Source organism: Piliocolobus tephrosceles, chromosome 12, assembly GCF_002776525.5.
Source record: "Piliocolobus tephrosceles isolate RC106 chromosome 12, ASM277652v3, whole genome shotgun sequence".
NCBI classification, from domain to species: Eukaryota; Metazoa; Chordata; class Mammalia; order Primates; family Cercopithecidae; genus Piliocolobus; species Piliocolobus tephrosceles.
In genome coordinates, this window is record NC_045445.1 from 106,455,573 (window position 1) to 106,475,381 (window position 19,809).

At 39.0% G+C, this 19,809-nt stretch overlaps 1 protein-coding gene across 4 annotated transcripts in view; it reads left to right on the top strand.

The window, feature by feature from the left end:
* CASK (calcium/calmodulin dependent serine protein kinase) overlaps positions 1-19,809 on the top strand; it is a 408,963-nt gene that overhangs the window by 115,197 nt on the left and 273,957 nt on the right. For all 4 annotated transcript variants that reach the window (XM_023202786.2, XM_023202787.2, XM_023202789.2 and 1 more), the window contains exon 3: positions 17,330-17,435. In XM_023202786.2, the coding sequence (XP_023058554.1) occupies positions 17,330-17,435 (106 nt within the window). The remainder of the gene's footprint in view (positions 1-17,329; positions 17,436-19,809) is intronic.

Here is a 19,809-nt window from a genome sequence, read left to right on the forward strand (position 1 = left end):
TTTATTAGAGTATCCCAGACCTGAATGAGTATTACCACCATTAGATAATGCTTAAGTGTCTATTTTAACAAAAGGGGTTTTTTTTTGTTTTTTTTTTTTTTTTTGGTATTATAGAGAACAAACACTAAATTGACTAAATAAATGAAGTTTAAACAAGAAATAAAACAGACAGAAATTGTTTGCTTTTGTTGGTGGTGATAGGCTCTTGCAGCCGCAGCAAATTACATCAGCATTGTTACCCTCGACAAGGAGCTTTATAATTTGTAGCATGTGAAATAACCCTTCCCAAAAAAGAAGAGCGCCAGGACCTGTGTTGAACTACTTACAAAGCAAGCATGTCCCTGGTGTCACCTTAGTAGTTTTAGTGAGAAAGATGGGGTTTCTAAGGACACTAGTTCACAGTTGTGCTCTCTCTCTTTTCTGTCTTTCATGCTTTAAGGTTTTTTTTGCTCTTATTTTAATGTGTGTGTCTCTATGTATGGGCGTGTAAATAAATATACATATGGTGGCACCTATGTAAGAAAATGTTTGAACCCAGCCCCAATTTCAGAGCTCAATATGTCATGGGGAATTCTTGGGAGAATATGACCAATTGAGGGTTGTTTGTTTGTTTGTTTGTTTGTTTTTAAGATGGAGTCTCCCTCCGTCACCCAGGCTGGAGTGCAGTGGCATGATCTTGGCTCACTGCAACCTCTGCCTCCCGGATTCAAGTAATTATCATGCCTCAGCTTCCCGAGTAGCTGGGACTACAGGTGCCCACCACCACACCTGGCTAATTTTTGTATCTTTAGTAGAGACAAGGTTTCACCATGTTGGCCAGGCTGGTCTCGTACTCCTGACCTCAAATGATCCACCCATCTCAGCCTCCCAAAGTGCTAGGATTGTAGGCATGAATCACCACGCCTGGCCAATTATCATAAATATATGCTTTTTAATGGACCATATAGAAAGTTATATTCTGGTTCTTTATATAGTTGGGTTTTACTTTTAAGTAATGTAAGCACATGGTTTTAAAAGTCAAATCATGCTACCTCTGACAACAACAAAAAAGCAGTGTCTCTCCTAATTTGTTCCAACTCCACCACTTTAAGCATTTTTGCTGTTTCTTCTGTAACTAACAACATATATTATATTACTATTTCTTGATTTAATAGTTTCAGATATCATCAGTTATTGCCTTTCTGCTATGAAAGATGTAGCTCTTTTATGTTGTTACCCTCCCACCCCACTTCCTGGTCCCTACTTACTTTCCCTTCCCCACTTTTATAATATTCATATTTTGGTTATTCATATAATATGATTGTATTTCTTGTATAATTTATTGTTATATCTGGGGTGAATCATTGACTCATTTCTTTGATCGCTTAGTTTTTTGTTGTTGTTGTTTTTGACACAGAGTCTCATTCTGTCGCCCAGGCTGGAGTGCAATGGCGTGATCTCGGCTCACTGCAGCCTCCACCTCCTGGGTTCAAGCCATTATCCTGCCTCTGCCTCCCAAGTAGCTGGGATTACAGGAGCGTGCCACCATATCCGGCTAATTTTTTTTTATATTTTTAGTAGAGATGGAGTTTTACTATGTTGGCCATGCTGATCTTAAACTCCTGACCTCATGATGTGCCCACCTCTGCCTCCCAAGGTGCTGGGATTACAAGCATGAGCCACCGTGCCCAGCCCGATTGCTTGTTTTTTTATGTATTATTGCTAATTTATCTGTAGGCTGTCCCACTAAACTGTGTAACTTTCCTCAGTACATTCAACCCCATTGGATAATTTATCACATTCATTGGTTTTCTTGGTGACAGAGGGCCCCCTCCCTGTGAGCCTTTCATCTGTTTCATTCTAAGTTGGTTGCTGTCCTGGCCTACTGGGCTCATCATGAGAATTCCTTTTGCCTTTGATCTGTGCTAGAGTCTTTGTTCCCTAGGTTTCTTGTTTTTTTGCTTTTTTGGTTTTTTTCGCTTCCTTCTTCATTTTGTTAAAGTATGCCCTCTAGTAACTTTCTGAGAAGAGATACTTTTCTGAGATACCTGAAAATGTCTTTATATTACTCTACAGTTTGATAGTTCGGCTGGGTGTAGAATTCTAGGTGACAATTTTGAAAATATATAGCATATGGATAAAAGCTTTCATGATGCAACCATACTACTTGGGTTCATATCATACTTAACCGCTGTGTGTGACATGGGCACATCACATAACCCTTCTGTGCTTAAGTTTTCTCATCTAAAAATGAGGCATAATATCTTGCCTGCCCTTACAGTTATTGAGAGGATTAATTGAATAATGTATGTAAAGCACTTAGGGCAGTGCCTGGCCGTTTTTCTCCAAAAGCTTTAATGATACTCTCTTTATCACAGTACCCTAAAATTTTACAATGATGTGCTTTACTGTGGGCCTTTTTAAAAGTCATTATACTGAGTGCTTAGAAATATTTTTAAATCTGGAAACTCATTGTTCTTTAGTTCAGAAATTTTTAAAAATGTTTCTTAGATAACATCCTTTTCTCCAGTTTCTTTGTTCTTCTTTTCAGGAGTTGCTGCGATTCAAATAACATAAGGGCTTGTAAGATAGGGCTTCATCTCTAACCTTTTCTTTCCTGTTCCTCTTTCTTTATCTTATTGCTCTACTTTGAGAGATTTCTTCAACTTGATCTTCTAACCCTTCTGTTTGAGTCTCCTGGTTTAGCTCTCATTTTTTATTTTCAAGGACTTTTTTCTGAATGTTTTTCTTTTAAACTATTATATAGTTTCATACTCTTGTCTTCATAGGTTTCATATTCTTATCTATCTCAAAGTAGTATATTTTTGAAATTTTCTTTGCCTTATACAGGAAACAGTTTCCTCAGAAAAATATTAAGAGGGAAGTGTTAAATAGGTGCCTGGGAACACTTTGTATATGGGTAAATTCATTATCGGTGATCAGGCAAAGACTAGGCCATTTTTTGAGAGCCTTATGGATATCTGTTATCTGTAGATCTTTTGTTCTTAAGCAGGTCAGTTTGACAGAAGAATCTTCTGATCTTCTGCTTTGGGCTGGGGGTATGTGTGTTAGGGGGAGGAAGGGTATGTGGGGGAATCTAAGTCTGACTGCAGTGGTTCTGAGAGATAAAGGCTAAGGGTCTTTGTTTTAACATGTTTAATACATGGAACTTTCCAGTTAATCCTCTTGTTTAAGTACAGCAGTTCAGTTTGACATGAGCTAGGGGTCTGGTGACCAAAGTCTCCAAAAAGTGGGGGAAGGATAATTTGTTTGGTCAAAGATATCGAAGGTCATACTGCTCCTATAAAGGTTCAGCCAGTCCTCCTGTTATCTGCTATACCATGCAACCCTGCCCTCAAAGATACCTGGTGCTTCCTATTCCTAGACCTTCCTGGGGGACATTTTGACAGGCATATCAGCGTGCTTCTTACTGGCTCGCCTTATTGAAAGCTTGTGTGCAGGTTCTACAGAAAGCTTGTGTTCAGCTTCTACAAAAAGATGTCAAGAAGGGATTTGATGTGCAAGAAATTTATTGAGAGTGAAAATGAATGGGTAGGGAGCTGGAGGAGGCTGGGACAACCATCACAAGTTATGCAGGTCTGACCCCGTTGGAGGAAAAAGGGAAGAAAAAGAGGAGGATTGGGTAGGAAAATTATTTGACTAAGGTGCAGTTTCAAGGATGTTTTGGTAAGTCCTATTGGGAGTCCTTGAGCCAAAGTTGACCATCAGAGACCCATATCTCACAGGAATTAGTCTGCTTAAGTATTTCTGCTGCTGTTAGTCACCAGCTAAGAGTATTTATAATAGCTGCTTTGAAGTCTTTTCTGCTAATTCCAACATCTGGGCTCCCTCAAAGGCAGTTTCTATTTTCTGCTTTTCTTTCCCCTCCTTTGTAAAGGTCACACTTTTCTGCTTTTTGCATGTCTCCTAACACTTTGTTATAGCAACTGTGGATACTGACACCTTCCTCCACTCCAGGGTTGTTCTTTTTTAGCAACTTGCTGGACTAATTCATTGCAACCTCTGATGTCCCTCTTCAGGACAGGTGTGGTTCTCATCCATGCATTTCTCTGCTACCTCTATTGGTGTTAAACTTAACCGATCGATAGCTGATTGCTCCCTTCTTTTTGACAATGCCCTGTGGTATAAATTACTCCATAGTCTGATCCAATTAAAATTGTGTCCCTTGTCAGAGACAAGTTTTTTTAGTCTTTGAGACTTGCTATACACTTTCCTGAGCAGAATCTCTGCACTATAGAGCAGGAGCTGGGGAAAATGGGGAACTCACTCCTCATTGGCTGTTCCACCCAGATCCTCCCTCTGCAGCAGGGTTTTTGTGTTGCCGGGAAGGAGGAAGTATGAACTGTGCTTCCTTTTGTCTCTGCTGCTGCTCAGTATGGATCTTCCACAGCCCAAAACCAGGGAGTATGATATCTGTCAGTGTTCACCAGGTGCTGAATGTACTCAGAATAGTTCTTTCACCCTACAAAGTTGAAGGAGATGGGAGCTGCCTCTGTAGCTCTCTTGACAACACAGAGCTGTGTGGGCAGAGGGGACTGCACTCTACCAGCTTCCTCACCTGATTCCTCTGTTTTTAGCTGGAGTTTAGGGTAAAGAAATGACTGCTGCCATTAGCTTCTGCCGCTTGCTCTATATAGGCCTTCCACAGCATGGAGCCATGGAAAATGGGATCTGCCAATGTTTACTAGCTGCCAAATCCACCCTGAGTAGCTCTTCCACCTCAAGGAGCGGATCTGCCCTTAGCTGCTGAACTCCTTAAAACAGTTCTTTGGCGAAACAGAGCTGTGGGGGGACAGGTGCAGTCCCTGTGCGGTCCCTATCTCAAATGCTACAAACTCTTATTGTTCCTCTCGAATTTCTGTAGATTCTATTGAATAAATGCTTCTCAATTTGTTGTAAGCCCTTTGATCAGTCTCCAGGGACTTTGAATGATTGTGATTTTGGACCAGCTAAATATATGTCTCTCCAGGGGAGAGATATCCCTGAGCTCCTTTACACAGCCATTCCAGAAGCCCCACCTAGTTATTGTGGGGGTTTTTTGGGATTTTTTTGAGACAGAGTCTTGCTCTGTCGCCCAGGCTGGAGTGCAGTGGCGTAATCTCGGCTCACTGCAACCTCTGCCTCCCGGGTTCAAGTGAGTCCCCTGCCTCAGCCTCCCGAGTAGCTGGGATTACAGGCGCATGCCACCACACCCAGCTAAGTTTTGTATTTTTAGTAGAGACAGAGTTTTACCATGTTGGCCAGGGTGGTTTTGAACTCCTGGCCTCAAGTGATCTGCCTGTCTCAGCCTCCCAAAGTGCTGGGATTACAGGCGTGAGCCACTGCACCTGGCTGTCATTGTGTTTTTAATGATTCTGTCTTAATAGAAAACTAGTTTTATACAAATATAATCAAGTGACTTCAATTGAAAGGACTAAGATTGAAAACTGAATTGAAATTGAAAATTGAATTGAAATTAAAACCTTAAGATTTTTTGAAAGGTATGATTTTATTACGGAAATTTGCTTGATTGAGCTTTATTTTAATCAAGACTTTATATTTCCATTTTTAGAAGTAATTCAGAGAAATAGCTAACCTATAAAGTTCATATTCAGAATTGAGTCGTTGTTGACCTAAGAAGTGGTATAGTAGAGTTATTTAGAGCATAGGTTCTGGGGCCAGACTACCTAGGTTCCAGTCTCTGCTTTGCAGCTTATTGGTTCTTCCTAGGTTCCAATCTTTGCTTTGCAGCTTGTTAGTTCTTTTTATTTTTATTTTTGAGACAGTGTCTTGCTCTGTCACCTAGGCTGGAGTACAGTGGCATGATCTCAGCTCACTGCACCCTCCGCCTCCCAATTTCAAGCAATTCTGCTGCCTCAGCCTCCCAAGTAGCTGGGATTACAAGCATGTGCCACCACACCCAGCTGATTTTTGTATTTTTAGTGGAGACGGGGTTTCACCATGTTGTCCAGGCTGGTCTCAAACTCCTGACCTCAGGTGATCCACCTGCTTCGGCCTCCCAAAGTGCTGGGATTACAGGCACGAGCCACTACGCCTGGCCACAGCTTATTAGTTCTGTGAGTGAGTTACTTAACTGCACTCTGTCTATTCATATATAACATGAACATCATCTGCCTCTTAGAATTATTGTGAGGTTAAATGGGTCAACACATCTAAAATAGAGCCTGACTCATATTTAGTACTCAGTAAATGTTAGCTGATGGTTATTGTTGTTAGACATGTTAAAGGCAAATAGTCATCTCATCTTTGTATTTTATTATTGAGACCAATAATATTGTTTAAAACCAGAGACGTTGGTGAAATGCTGGGTGCCCAACTAGCTATAATGTGATCTTTAGTTCCCTCTAGTGGAAGAAAATTAGATAGGCTCTTTGCATAAACATGCTGCTTTTGGAATTGTGGTCATTTAACCTAATAAAATTACCCCTGAATAATTAACCAAAGACAATATCCACATACATAAATGGATTTAAGAAATTGTTAAAACTTACAATCTTACATATTCTTTCCAAATGAAACTTTTTTGGGGACATATAATTTATAATATTAAGTAACACAGTATATAAACCAACCAGTGACATAAAAAGTTAGGCATATATTACTGTTGTTTAAAGCAAGTACATTCAGTAGTAGTAGTACCTTGAAGTTTTCCATTTTAACATTCATACCCAGTTATCTGCAAGTAGATGGCATTTCTTGGTCATTCTCTGAGAAGTCTTTAATCATTATGATATACCACCGGAGTAGATTTCCTTGAAGTTTCGGCATTTTTAGCATCCTCTTCCACATAGCATATGCGGTAACAGAAAGATTGCTAGATTGGGAGTCTGAGACCTGGGTTCATCTTCCAGTTCTGCTGTGAACTATCTGTGTGACTTTGGACGTGTCTTACTAGGGCCTCATTTTCCTTCAAGTAAAATTTGAGGATAGAGAGGAGCATGTGATGATGGCTGTCTTAACTGTCACTTCTGTTTCTAACATTCTCTGATTCAGTGATACATACACTTTAACGTGAGACAGGAGATGTGTAATAGATGTTGAGTCCAAATTGGGTAAATGGGTCCTGTATGCTTGATGTTGCCTTCTAGCAGGATTCGCAGGCGTGGAAATCGCCAGCAGTGGAATAATTTGGTAAATGCCAAGATCTTGAGGCATCTATGGGGGCGGTTGCTAGATTGCAGCAGGGTATGCCTCCCTTAGCTTGGGAGATTGTTAAAGAGAACTTTGAGGCGACGTCTAAGTGGGATCTTGATGAATGATAGGGGTTTACCAGGCAGAGAAGGAAGCAAGCACATGGAGTATCATACAGAGGGAACAGCATTTGTTAGGGGACAGAGAGCAGGGGGCCGGTGCACAAGCTGCGGGTGGTTCAGGATTGGGGTCAGGGAGGCTGAAGGAAGAAGCTAATGGAAAGGAATGTATAAATGTGTGACCTCAAAAAAAGAAAAGCAAAAGCTAAATTGTTTGACTAAGAAGCAGGAGAGCTAGCTTCTATTTCCAGTTATGCTGTTAAATAGGTCTGTGAACCCTAGTTAAGTTGTTGGACTTAAAAGATTTTTTGGAAGGCTTTCAAAGCCATGCTGAGGGATTATAATGTCTTGCTATATGGAATGGAGCTCAGTGAAGGTTTTGGAATAATATAATAATATCTGTTTTAGAGTAAAACTATGATGACGCTTTAATGAGTCTAAAGAGAAGAAACTAGAGGCAAAGAAACCCATTTAAAGATCTTTGCTGTGATCCAGTCAAGAATTGGTGAGGGCTGAAACTAGGGTAACCGCAGTAAGAGAAAGATAGTTTTGACAGGTGTTGCAGAAATAGAATGGACAGGTTTTGGCAGCTGCATATAGGAAGTAGAGAAGTGGTAGATGGTGTGAAGATGACTCCAAGGGCTGTCTGGAAGATTAATAATCTTGGTAATCAGTAGGCCACACATATACAGCTATGTGGGTTCTGTTTTACTTTTCTTAACTAGTGTGCTTATTATTAAATATTTTGAGTGTGTCTAGTTCTTTCCCCAAATAATCCTACGGTCAACTCGAGGTTTTTTATGAAATACATGATTTCCCAAAAAACTGTAGATGAAAAACTGCAAAGTTAAAGTAGGCATAGAATTACACTATATATAGCAGTGTGGTTTGCTAATAGATGTTCATACTGCTGCCTTCTTGGTGTCAAACTTGGTTTGATTGACATTTGTTAAATATAGGAAAGAATGATTTCTACCAAAAATGGTGAAAGGAAAAGAAAACAAAACTTATTGTGCATGTGCACCATGGCAAGCACTTTCACATACTTTATTAATCATCCAGGCCTAACTACAACCCTGTATAGGAGTCGTTATCTTACTCTTTCTATTTTACAAATGAGGAAACAGATGATCTAAGGTTATTCAGCTACTAAGTGATGAGGACAGGAAAGACAGGCCTTTTGACTACAAGTCTATTGTCCTATCTATTATATCATAACTGCCTGCCAGTAGAATGTATTAGTGCTTAAAAGGATAGATGCCAGATCTGTGGAAGTAAGGTGACCAGTCATCTTGGTTTGCCTGGGAATGAGGGTGGGTTCTCAGAACCCAGGGCTTTCAACCTGGATAGATCCTCAGTGCCACAACTGAGAAAGTTCCAGGCAAACGAGGAGAGGTTGGTACCTTATCCAGAAAAGTCACTTATATGAAATAAACCATTATCTAGAATGACTTAAATAAGGTATTTACTGTATTTCTTTCCCATAATATTGTGTCATCAATGCTAAGTGACAAATGATTCCTAAGTGAAGAGGAGTTAAGGCCCTGCCTTCCTTCCATCTGTTTGTTTTCACTGACTCTGAGCATCCTGCCTTGCTGCAGTTACACTCAACTGTGTGTGAATCAGATACTAGAAGCCTTTGCTTCTAAGTGAGTTTTATTTTATTTTTTATTTTTATTTATTTGTTTGTTTATTTTTAGACAGAGTCTCACTCTCCCAGGCTGGAGTACAGTGGCATGATCTTGGCTCACTGCAACCTCCACCTCCCGGCCCCAGGTGATCCTCCCACTCCAGTCTCCTGATTAGCTGGGAATACAGGCACACATCACCATACCCAGCTAATTTTTGTATTTTTTGTAGAAACAGGGTTTCGCCATGTTGCCCAGGCTGGTCCCGAACTCCTGGGCTCAAGCGATTCACCTGCCTCAGCCTCCCAAACTGCTAGTATAATTACAGGCATGAGCTACCGCGCCTGGTCTCTAACTCAGTTTTTAAGGAAACTTATGCTTTGCCCATTCCAAATTTGATGAAATGGCAGAAGAGCTATTCAGGGAAAAATCAAGCAGGGCTGTCAGTATCTGTGAGTTCAAAGTATTTATCAAAACAGTTAACTCATTTTTCTTGGTCCTTTTTCAAATAAGTGTCACATATTGGTAGTTTTTTATGATAAATTTGTTTTATACTATTTTTATGAGACTTTGCTGACAAAAGGATTCTGTAGCTGGATGGGGAAACCCATATTATTAAAAGAAAAAAAAACCTCAGATAATCGTTTCACTATGCCATACAGAATTTTTACCTCAGTCGTTCCTTTTTTACATATTGAAACAGACCACAAATTGCTTTCTGGGAAAAGTTTTGGCCCTGCTGTCAGTATTTCCTGGGCTGGCCCCATCCTGGAAGGAGATTTGGGGGAGAAGTGGGTGGTAAGGAAATCTATCCTATTAGCATGTCCTTGTTGAGCTCCTCAGCTATCAGTTAATAAATATAGAAAGTAAATTATAGATAACACAATTATGAAAGTATAAAGCATAGGTATGTGAAGAACATTTTTTTGCTTTGATATATTAGTTGAATTCCCATTTTATTTCAGTAACTTCTCTTTGCTTTTTAAATTTTATTGAAGAACATATGCACAATAAAATGAACCCATCTAATTGTACACTTCAGTGAGTTTTGGCAAATGTATGCATTCTGTCATCCCACAAAGTTCCTTCAGGCTCTAACATGTATGATTTTTAAGACTTTAATATTGAGAAGTAATTGAGTTATGAACTGATGTTTCTCTAATTTTCTTTTATAAAGTAAGGAATACCATGTTAAATAGATGTCTGGTTTTTCTAATAGTAAAATGCCCTGATCTTCCCCTCTTTGGTTTACATTTCCCAAAATGAAAAGCAATACAGCAATTGCACCTTTTAGACAAATTTAGAGCAACGTATTTCTATTTTTGTCATATACAAATTTGTTACACTTATCAGAACTGAAAACTGTTTGGGAAACATATTACCAAAACCCCATTAATTTGTAAATGCTTAATGCAGTTAAGATTGATTTCTAATTAATACACATTTGCCTATTTAAGAAAATTTTCACATCAGTCAAACATTGAATTAATGATGTGCTGCTTCCTTTCTTTATTCACCTGATTATGATATTTGGGGCCACAGGAATTTTTTTTCTATGAGCAAGAATTCAAAGAAATTAGAAGCTGCTTGGATTTTTCTTTGTGTGTGTGAAAAAAGACGACAAAATGTATAGAGCTAGTAGTGAAACATGTGAAAAAAAAATCAAAGAAATTATGAGTTTGCAGTTGACCCAGATTTCTATGGGAGCCTGTCTAGGCCTCTACTCTTCACTAGCTGAGGCCAACTTTCGTAAAGGTCAATGAGGAAGATAGCCTCATTAAAGCCAACCTGACCTGTGTTGTTGCCAAAGGCAGCTGGGATCTTTATTCTTCAACTTGGTTATTAGATAAAGGTAGAACCCAGCAGCAGAAATTGACTTTGCTACTATAATCCTTCCAAGGTTCTGCTTGGATTCCTTTCTTAAAATATCATTTGGTCATTAATTTCAGTACACTAAGGAAAAATGTGTTGAGTCAATAATGACTTTCGTTTACTTATTTTGTTATTAATATTTATTGAAATGAACATATTAATACTTGTCCTAGTTCTTTCTATGATTAGATTAGAATATTCTTTATTTTGATTTTGAGTCCAGGTCAGCTCTTAGCGAATTTTGTTTAACTGTTGAATTTCTAACACAATCTAGACATTGTTTGGAAATTAACGAGAATACTTATATATTTGTTAGGAAAAGAGCAGTATCTAGTTTCTGACTATCACTAGTTACAGTGCAGCTGAAATAAGCCAGTTCTGTAACAGTCTTGATAGCCTGTCATTCAAGTCACTGTTACCATATTAGCACTATTGTGTGATTGGATCTTAGGATGTGTAAAAACTATGCTGACCCAGGAGGCACTGTGGTGTGATGTAAAGAGCAAAGGACTTTGGTTATTAGTTCTGCTTCCTCCACTTACTAGCTGTGTGATTTATATCATTGGGCCCTGTACCTCAGTTTCTACCTCTGTAAAATGGGGAGATATATGTGCATATATATGTATGTGTATATGTATGTCATGCAGGGTTATTACAATAACAATTAAATGAGGACTTATAGAGGGACACTTTAAAGTCTCAAAGGTTGCATTAGATTAACGATAGTGAAGAAATTCCAGATTTAGTTATTAAATGATAGATTTGGGTTATTAAAAGAAGCTATAGGATTTCCTTCTGTGAAAGTATTTATTAAAAACACATCTGAGTTTAGATTCTTTTTGGAATGACTGACATTATAAATATCTGTAAGAATTACAGAAGAACTCACAATCAGGAGAGGATAAGAATTAAAGCAAGTCAACTTATCTAGAGTGGCACCATTCCAATTTGGTAGACACTAGCCACATGTAGTTATTGAGCACTTAAAATGTGGCCAGACCAAATTGAGATTTGCTCTAAGTGTAAAAATACATGCTACTCAAAGACTCAAAGACATAGTACAAAAAAAGAATGTAACTTATTTTATTAATTTTAGTATGATTATATGTTGAAATAATACTTTGTATACATTGAATTGGATAAAATATGTTATTAAAATGAATTTTACCTGTTTCTTTTTACTTTTTTAATGTGGCTACTGGAAAATTTAAAATTATATACATGGCTTACATTATACTTCAGTTGGATGGTGCTGATCAAAATCTTTATTGAGCTGGGTGCAGTGACTCACACCTGTAATCCTAACACTTTGGAAGTCCAAGGCAGAAAGATTGATTGAGGCCAGGAATTCAAGATCAACCTGGGCAACATAGCAAGACTCTGTCTCTATAAACTATTTAAAAATCAGCTGGGCATGGTGGCACATGCTTGTAGCCCAGCTGCTCAGGAGGCTGAGGTGGGAGCATCCCTTGAGCCCAGGAGTTCGAGGTTACAGTGAGCTGTGATCACGCCACTGCACTCCAGCCTGAGCAACAGAATGAGACCCTAGCTCAAAAAAAAAAAAAAAAAAAAATCCTTACTGAATGCTCTTGAGCAAACGAAATCTTAAATTTAGATCTTTTAAGTTCAGATAAAGATAGAATGAAAAATTCTCCTAGTTCTTCAAGAAAAGTAGTAGTAAAATAGTACTTTACAGGAAAATTATTTTTAAAACAGACCACTTGAACCAGCTTCCCTAACTTTCCCTTACTTGAGTACCTAACTTTCCCTTACTTGAGGACCAGCGATAGGCAGACTCTGGTGGGATACTTGCTTTACTATTGTTGAAGAGCCCAAACTTTTTAGGAAACTAATAGTAGTTCTAATGCCATATGGCAGGTTGATTTCATTTAAGTTTCTAATTTGAGTTAGAAAATTAAATATTGCTATCTGTATTACTAGTTCCCCTTTTAAAGGGAAATAAATTGATAAAATAAATATAGGCACATAGTTAAATATAAGGACACTAAACACAGAAATAAATTAGTTTAAAATATTTTTTAAATTTCCTGAGAAATTACAAAAAAAGAAAGTACAACATAGCCGTAAAAAGGAATGAAATAATGCCATTCACAGCAAGCTGGATGGAGTTGGAGACCCTTCTTCTTCTTCTTCTTCTTTTTTTAAAATCTGAGACAGAGTCTCGCTCTGTTGCTCTGGCTGGAATGCAGTGGCGTGATCTCGGCTCACTGCAACCTCTGCCTCCCAGGTTCAAGCAATTCTCCTGTCTCAGCCTCCTGAGTAGCTGGGACTACAGATGCACGTCACTACACCCAGCTAATTTTTGTATTTTTAGTAGAGACGGGGGTTCACCATATTGGTCAGGCTGGTCTCGAACTCCTAACCTCAGGTGATCCACCTGCCTCGGCCTCCCAAAGTGCTGGGATTACAGGTGTGAACCACTGCACCCAGCTGGAGACCATTATTCTAAGTGAAGTAACTCAGGAATGGAAAACCAAACATTGTATATTCTCACTCGTATGTGAGAACTGAGCTGTAGGGATGCAGAGGCATAAGAATGACACGATGGACTTTGGGGGAAGGGTGGGAGGGGAGGTGAGGGATAAAGGCTACACACTGGGTACAGTATACACTGCTTGGGTGACAGGTGCACCAGAATCTCAGAATTCACCACTAAAGAACTTTTCCATGCAACTAAACACCACCTGTTCCACAAAAACTATTGAAATAAAAAAATCTACTCATTAAAAAAAAGAAAATACAAAGGAGAGTAAAGAGAGGTACCAGTTACTAGGCTGTAAACAAAACAATACTCCAAAATAGAGATGGTAACCCTGGGTCATGTCATTCACAGGTACATTCTGTGCTAACACCTGTAAGCAGTCAGATAATCACAACTTTAAATCATATTTTTATCACCTGCTTTCAAATTCCTTCCTACTTTTCCTCTAGAGTTGATTTGTAGGCAAATAGTGTTTTTAGTTTGCTATATCAGCGTAGACTTAATAGCACTTAATACATATATCTTTAATTCACATTCATATTTAGAAACAAACATTTTGAGTTTAATATTCATGGAATCTACAGCTGGAAAGGATATATAATGTATTTGTGTTTTTAAATTGTGCTTTCTATTTGAGCTATTTAATTTATACTTGAATTCAGGAAAACATGACCACAATTTTTCTAGATCATTGCCCTTATCATTTGAAATATATTTTTATGTTGTTAGTTTCATACTGTCCAATCAGTATTCTGATTTTAGTTCTGAAATGTCAGATCCAGTGACATTTAAATTGCTTTGAAGGCTGGTCCCCCAGCAATTCTGCCTTTATTTTGAGAGTGGGTAGGTGATAAGAGACTAGACCAAGGACTTTTGGTTTACCAAATCAAAATGTGTGGCTCAAATGGAGGGGTCTAAAGAGCATCTATTTCCACTTACAAACTTTCAGTATAACCAATGTATCACATAGCAGATGGTGAATGTGGAGATAAAAATATAATTTAGACTGGGCACGGTGGCTGACACCTGTAATCCCAGCACTTTGAGAGGCCGAGACGGGTGGATCACTTGAGGTCAGGACTTCAAGACCAGCCTGGCCAACACCACAAAACCCCATCTCCAGGTGCTAACGTTGAACGAACTGATGGATATGAACCACCAGTCCAAGAATCTGTTTAAAGTTCAGACTTATAATAGTGGCAAATAAAAAAATCCTCATTTGTGATGGTTTGCTTCTGAAAGAAAAAAAAAAAACAAACGTCTCTACTAAAATGCAAAAAATTAGCCAGGCATGGTGATGCACACCTGTAATCCCAGCTACTCAGGAGGCTGAGGCAGGAGAATCTCTTGAACCTGGGAGGTGGAGGCTACAGTGAGCCATGATCACTCCACTGCACTCCAGCCTGGGTGACGGAGCGTGACTCTGTCTCAGAAAAGGAAAAATACAATTTAGTTACATGAAAGAGGCAAAATAGAAAATAAACTGGAAAGAAGAGAAAAGGTCCGTTTTAATTGTGGCAAACGCCAATCTGTTTACTTCATGGCTCCAGTGTCATAGGATAGAGTTAAAATCAGGCTTTTGATTAGAATAGAGAGGAATGGAAAAAGAAAAATTTAAGTTGAAAACAGAAGATATGAAAGGGTGAGTTCTAATAAAAATGGGAAACTAGAGATAAACATAAAAATGAGTATTAAAAATTTTAAGCTTTTCCTAGAAATAGAAGGCAGAACACTCTTGGAGAGGAAAAACCTGTGCAGGCATGTGATTGATGTTGTCTGGCTCAGCCTGGCCCTCCAGCACACTTGTTAAAAGCTTTCCTCATGGTTATGACTTCCCAGCACAAACCCCACAGCTCCTTCACATCCTCCCCTTCTGTGGGGCCTTCCTAACTACTTTTGGAGATGGAGGCATCTTTCCTGTGCCTCTGATCTCTTCCTTTGCAGTAAACACTGAGCCCCCAGCCCTGCTGTGCTTGGCTCCACACATCCAGCTTCTCATTAGAATCTTAACACTGCCCTTTCAAACTGATTTGGTAGACTCTGTAGGTACTACATCACCTGTCACTGCCCCATTTCATTGACTCTAAGGGAGTCATTTGTAGAAGTTAGCAGTCAGCCTGCAGATGGTAGGACAAAGGCAGGACCAGCACCATATTTTCTGACTCCAGATCCTATAGGCTTTTCATCACTACCACTTACAAACACAGAGTGCTTCCTTTAAAAAAACAAACAAGTAAAACCTTCTCGTGACCCCACTATTTCTTTCCTACTGCCAAATTCTTCTAATATGATCGTGTTCAAACCCAGCATGGCATAATGGAAGGACTGCTGCCTTTGGAATTGGGCAGGCCAGGGTTCATAAACCTACCCTTATGATAGCTGTGTGATCTTGAACACATTTCTAAGTCTCAGTTTCTCCATCCATAAAATACCTACCTCACAGGGTAGTTGGGACATCAAGTGACAGTGACTGTATTAAGTACTTAGCCCAATGAGAGGTGTGATCATTTTAATTGATTATTGCATAATTGTCTCCTGCATACTGACTTCAACCCTGACTCCTCCCCAAAAGTTGATCTTGCCCAGAATTCTCATGACCTTTTCTGGCTGAATCTTATGGTCTTTTCTCAGCTTTCAGCCTTCTCCAGCTACTTACAGCTTAATTTCCTCTATTCCCTTGATTTTCTTAATATTATTGATTCTTCCTTTCCTTGTGGCTTCTCTTTTGTCAAATTTTCTGACTTCTTTTTCTCATTCTACCCTTATGTAAGTCAATCTTCTAAGGTTCCATCTACGATCATTGCTCTGTGGACAAGACTAAGTTGAATTAATAAATCAGAAAGGAGATAATGTTATCTATTTTGCTTTGTGCAGTACATCCTTAGCCTTGGTTCTTCCTTACCTATCTCCCTTCTACTTTCTAATATAAAAATGTCACATTGGATTTTAGTCATCAGCAAACAGGTAAAGCCCCAGCGCTATTAGCACTGGATGGCTTTCATTATTCTATTCCAGGTAGACATGGCAAGCGATTTCCATGCCCAAAGTGTTTATATGATGATGATGATGATGATATTAACAACTTTGTTTTCCGAATATTATTATAGAGCTTACACAGTAGTCTTACATACATTATTTGGATTTGTTCTCCAAAGTAACACTGTGAGGTAGGTAAAGTTTGGAATTATCCAACACTTTTTTTTTTTTGAGACAGAGTTTCACTCTTGCTGCCCAGGCTGGAGTGCAGTGACGCGATCTTGGCTCACTGCAACCTCTGCCTCCCGGGTTCAAGTGATTCTCCTGCCTCAGCCTCCCAAGTAGCAGGGATTACAGGCACCTGCCACCATGCCTGGCTAATTTTTTGCATTTTTAGTAGAGATGGGATTTCGCCATGTTGGCCAGGCTGGTCTCAAACTCCTGACCTGAAGTGATCTATCTGTCTCGGCCTCCCAAAGTGCTGGGATTACAGGTGCGAACCACCACACCTGACCCCAGCACATTTTATAAATGATATTTTTAAAATTCTGACTTTGACTCTAGGAGTAGTGCCTTTTCTGTTTAAACCATACTATTTTTGTTCCCTATTCCATATAACTTCCCTGATAGGTCTATAAATGCTAGATTTTAGGCTAAAGAATAGACAACATATTTTTATTTAGGGAAAACTAAGAAAAAGAGGTAAAAATCAAAAGAGTAAATTGAGTTATTAGTTTATTAGCAGATCAAGGAAGAGTTACACATTTGGAGGCTGAGATTTGATTAGAAGAGTTGGGGAAGGTATTTATTTGTGTATTTATTTTGCTTCGGGGGAAAGTATTCATATTAAGAAATGTATACTTTTTTATTAAGAGCTCACTCTATAGTGCATATAGATTTAAGCTTGCAAAAAAATAATGAAAAGCTATATTGTCAAAGACTTTAAAGGGTAAAAAGTTAAGCTAAGTTTAAATGGGGGATTTCATCTCTCTAGTTAGAGAAGTATCCATGTTACCATAGATCACATCCATTCATTCATCATTCACTCTAATTGTCTTTTGTTCCTACCTAATGAAGTATGCTGTATGTTTGTTTTACAGATCTAAAGCGGGAAGCCAGTATCTGTCATATGCTGAAACATCCACACATTGTAGAGTTATTGGAGACATATAGCTCAGATGGAATGCTTTACATGGTTTTCGAATTGTGAGTGTGTATTTTAATTCTTAAAGGGTAAAACTTTAAGCAATGTTGGTGTTGGATAATGCTAACACTTTTCTCTTGAAGTTTAACAGTAGTTGTGAACTTCTCTGTTCAGAAAGACCTAAAGTCACAAGACAAAAGGATTATGTCATCATAAGGTTTACAGTGGCAAAGGAAGCAAAAGCTGGGCATATTCAGTTACTCTCATGCTTTCAGCATGCTTCAGAGAAGAGACTCCAAAAGGAAATGGAGTTCAGAGAGATAGGACCGCAAAATATAAACTTCTGACCAGTAGAAGTCTTAGTGAAGAAGAGTAGGATGAAAGTGGAGGCATCTATGTAGCAAGACTCTTGGCAACTAAAAACAAGTAATGACAGACTTAGTTTCCTCTTTTGATATAATCACCGTATTGCATATAAGGGCAATTTTATAGATCACATTGTATCTTGATTTCAGTAAGTCACTTGATATGTTTGTCACAGACTTTTTGTTGGTAAGATAGAGAATTGTGAGCTAAGGATAGTACAACTGGATCATCCAGCTCTGGTCAGATGATTGTGTCCAAGGAGATTGTATAACGCTTTATAGGACAGCATCCTGCAGGGTTTTATCTTTGATCCTACTCTGTTCAAAATTGTAATCAGGCCGAGAGTGGTGACTCATGCCTGTAATCTCAGTGCTTTGAGAGTCTGAAGCAGGGAGGATTGCTTGAGGCCAGGAGTTCGAGACCAGCCTGGGAAACATACCAAAATCTGTCTCTATTTTTTTCTTTTCAAAAAAAAAAAAAAAAAGTTGTGATCAGTGACTTTGATTAGGGAAAAAAAAAAATGGAAGATACTAAATATTCAAAAGATACCAAGGTCAGAGGGTATATTCATTACCTATTGCTTCATAACAAATGCCCCAAAACATAATGGCTTAAAACAACATACATTTATTATCTCAGTCTCTGTGAATCAGGAATGTGTGTTCCAACTTAGCAGGGTCCTCTAGCTCTGGGTCTCTCACAAGGTGATAATAAAGCTGTTGGCCAGAGCTGAAGTCATTTTGACACTCCACTACAATGTGGATCTGCTTCCAAGCTCACTCACGTGATTATTGGCAGTCTTGCCTTCCTCACAGGCTACTGGACTGAGGGCCACAATTACATAAGAGCTGTTGGCCCAAGCCTCCCTTGGTTCCTTATCGGTTGGGCCTCTCCATAGAGCAGCTTACAGCACGGCAGCTGGCTTCATCAGAGCAAGCAAGAGGACAAGTGAGAGTATGAGCAAGACAGAAGTCACAGTCTCGTAGCCTAGTCTCCAGAATTAAACACCATCACTTCAGCAGTTAGAAATGAGTCACTAAATCCAGCCCATACACAAGGGGGATGGGATTATACCAGGGCCTGAATATCAGGAGGCGAGGATCACTGGGAGGCATTTCACAAGTTGCTCCCTGCAAAGGACTAGCTAACACATTGACTGTCTACATCAAAATTCAAAAATATTTTTATAAGTTTGTAGCAAAGGAGCTGAAACAAAGAAGGTGAAATTTAAGACCAGTTAATGTTAACTCCATCATTCAAATATGAATAAGTGCAAGATCAGTGTGAATTTAGTTGTGATTATGTGAAAAAAGATGTAAACATTTTAGTTGTTTGCCGCAGCTTAAAAAGCCCTGAATGGAAGGTTATGCTACATTAATTAGGAGTATATAGTATTCAGAACAAAGCCATACTCCCCCAATTCACCCTGGACCTTTCATAGTAAGCAGGACACTGGAATGTCTGCAGAATAGAATAACCAGAATGGAAAGGAGCCTGGAAATTGTGTCATAGAGACACAGCCTTCAAAATCTTTTCTGGCAAACCTGCTAAAAGAATTTTGAGGCCAGGCATGATGGCTCATGCCTATAATCCCAGCACCTTGGGAGGGCAAGGCAGGTGGATTGCTTGAGCTCAGGAGTTCAAGACCAGCCTGGGCAACATGGCCAAACCCTGTCTTTACAAAAATACAAAAACTAGGTGGGTGTGGTGGCACACACCTGTAGTCCCAGTTACTTGGGAGACTGAGGTTGGAGAATCACCTGAGCCTGGGAAGTCAAGCTTTAGTGAGCCATGATTGCACCACTGTACTCTAGCCTGGGCAACAGAACAAGACCCTGCCTCAAGAAAAACAACAACAACAAAAAAAAAGAATTTTGAAAAACGTATGTACCCCTTCACGTATTTTTTAGGTTGATATATAAAAACTTTCATTGTGAGAATATCATTCTCAGTATCTTGAATATTCTTTTAAATATATTTTGTTTGTTTTTTTTTTTAAACAGAATCTCACTCTGTCACCCAGACTGGAGTGCAGTGGCGCAATCTAGGCTCACTCCAACCTCCGCCTCC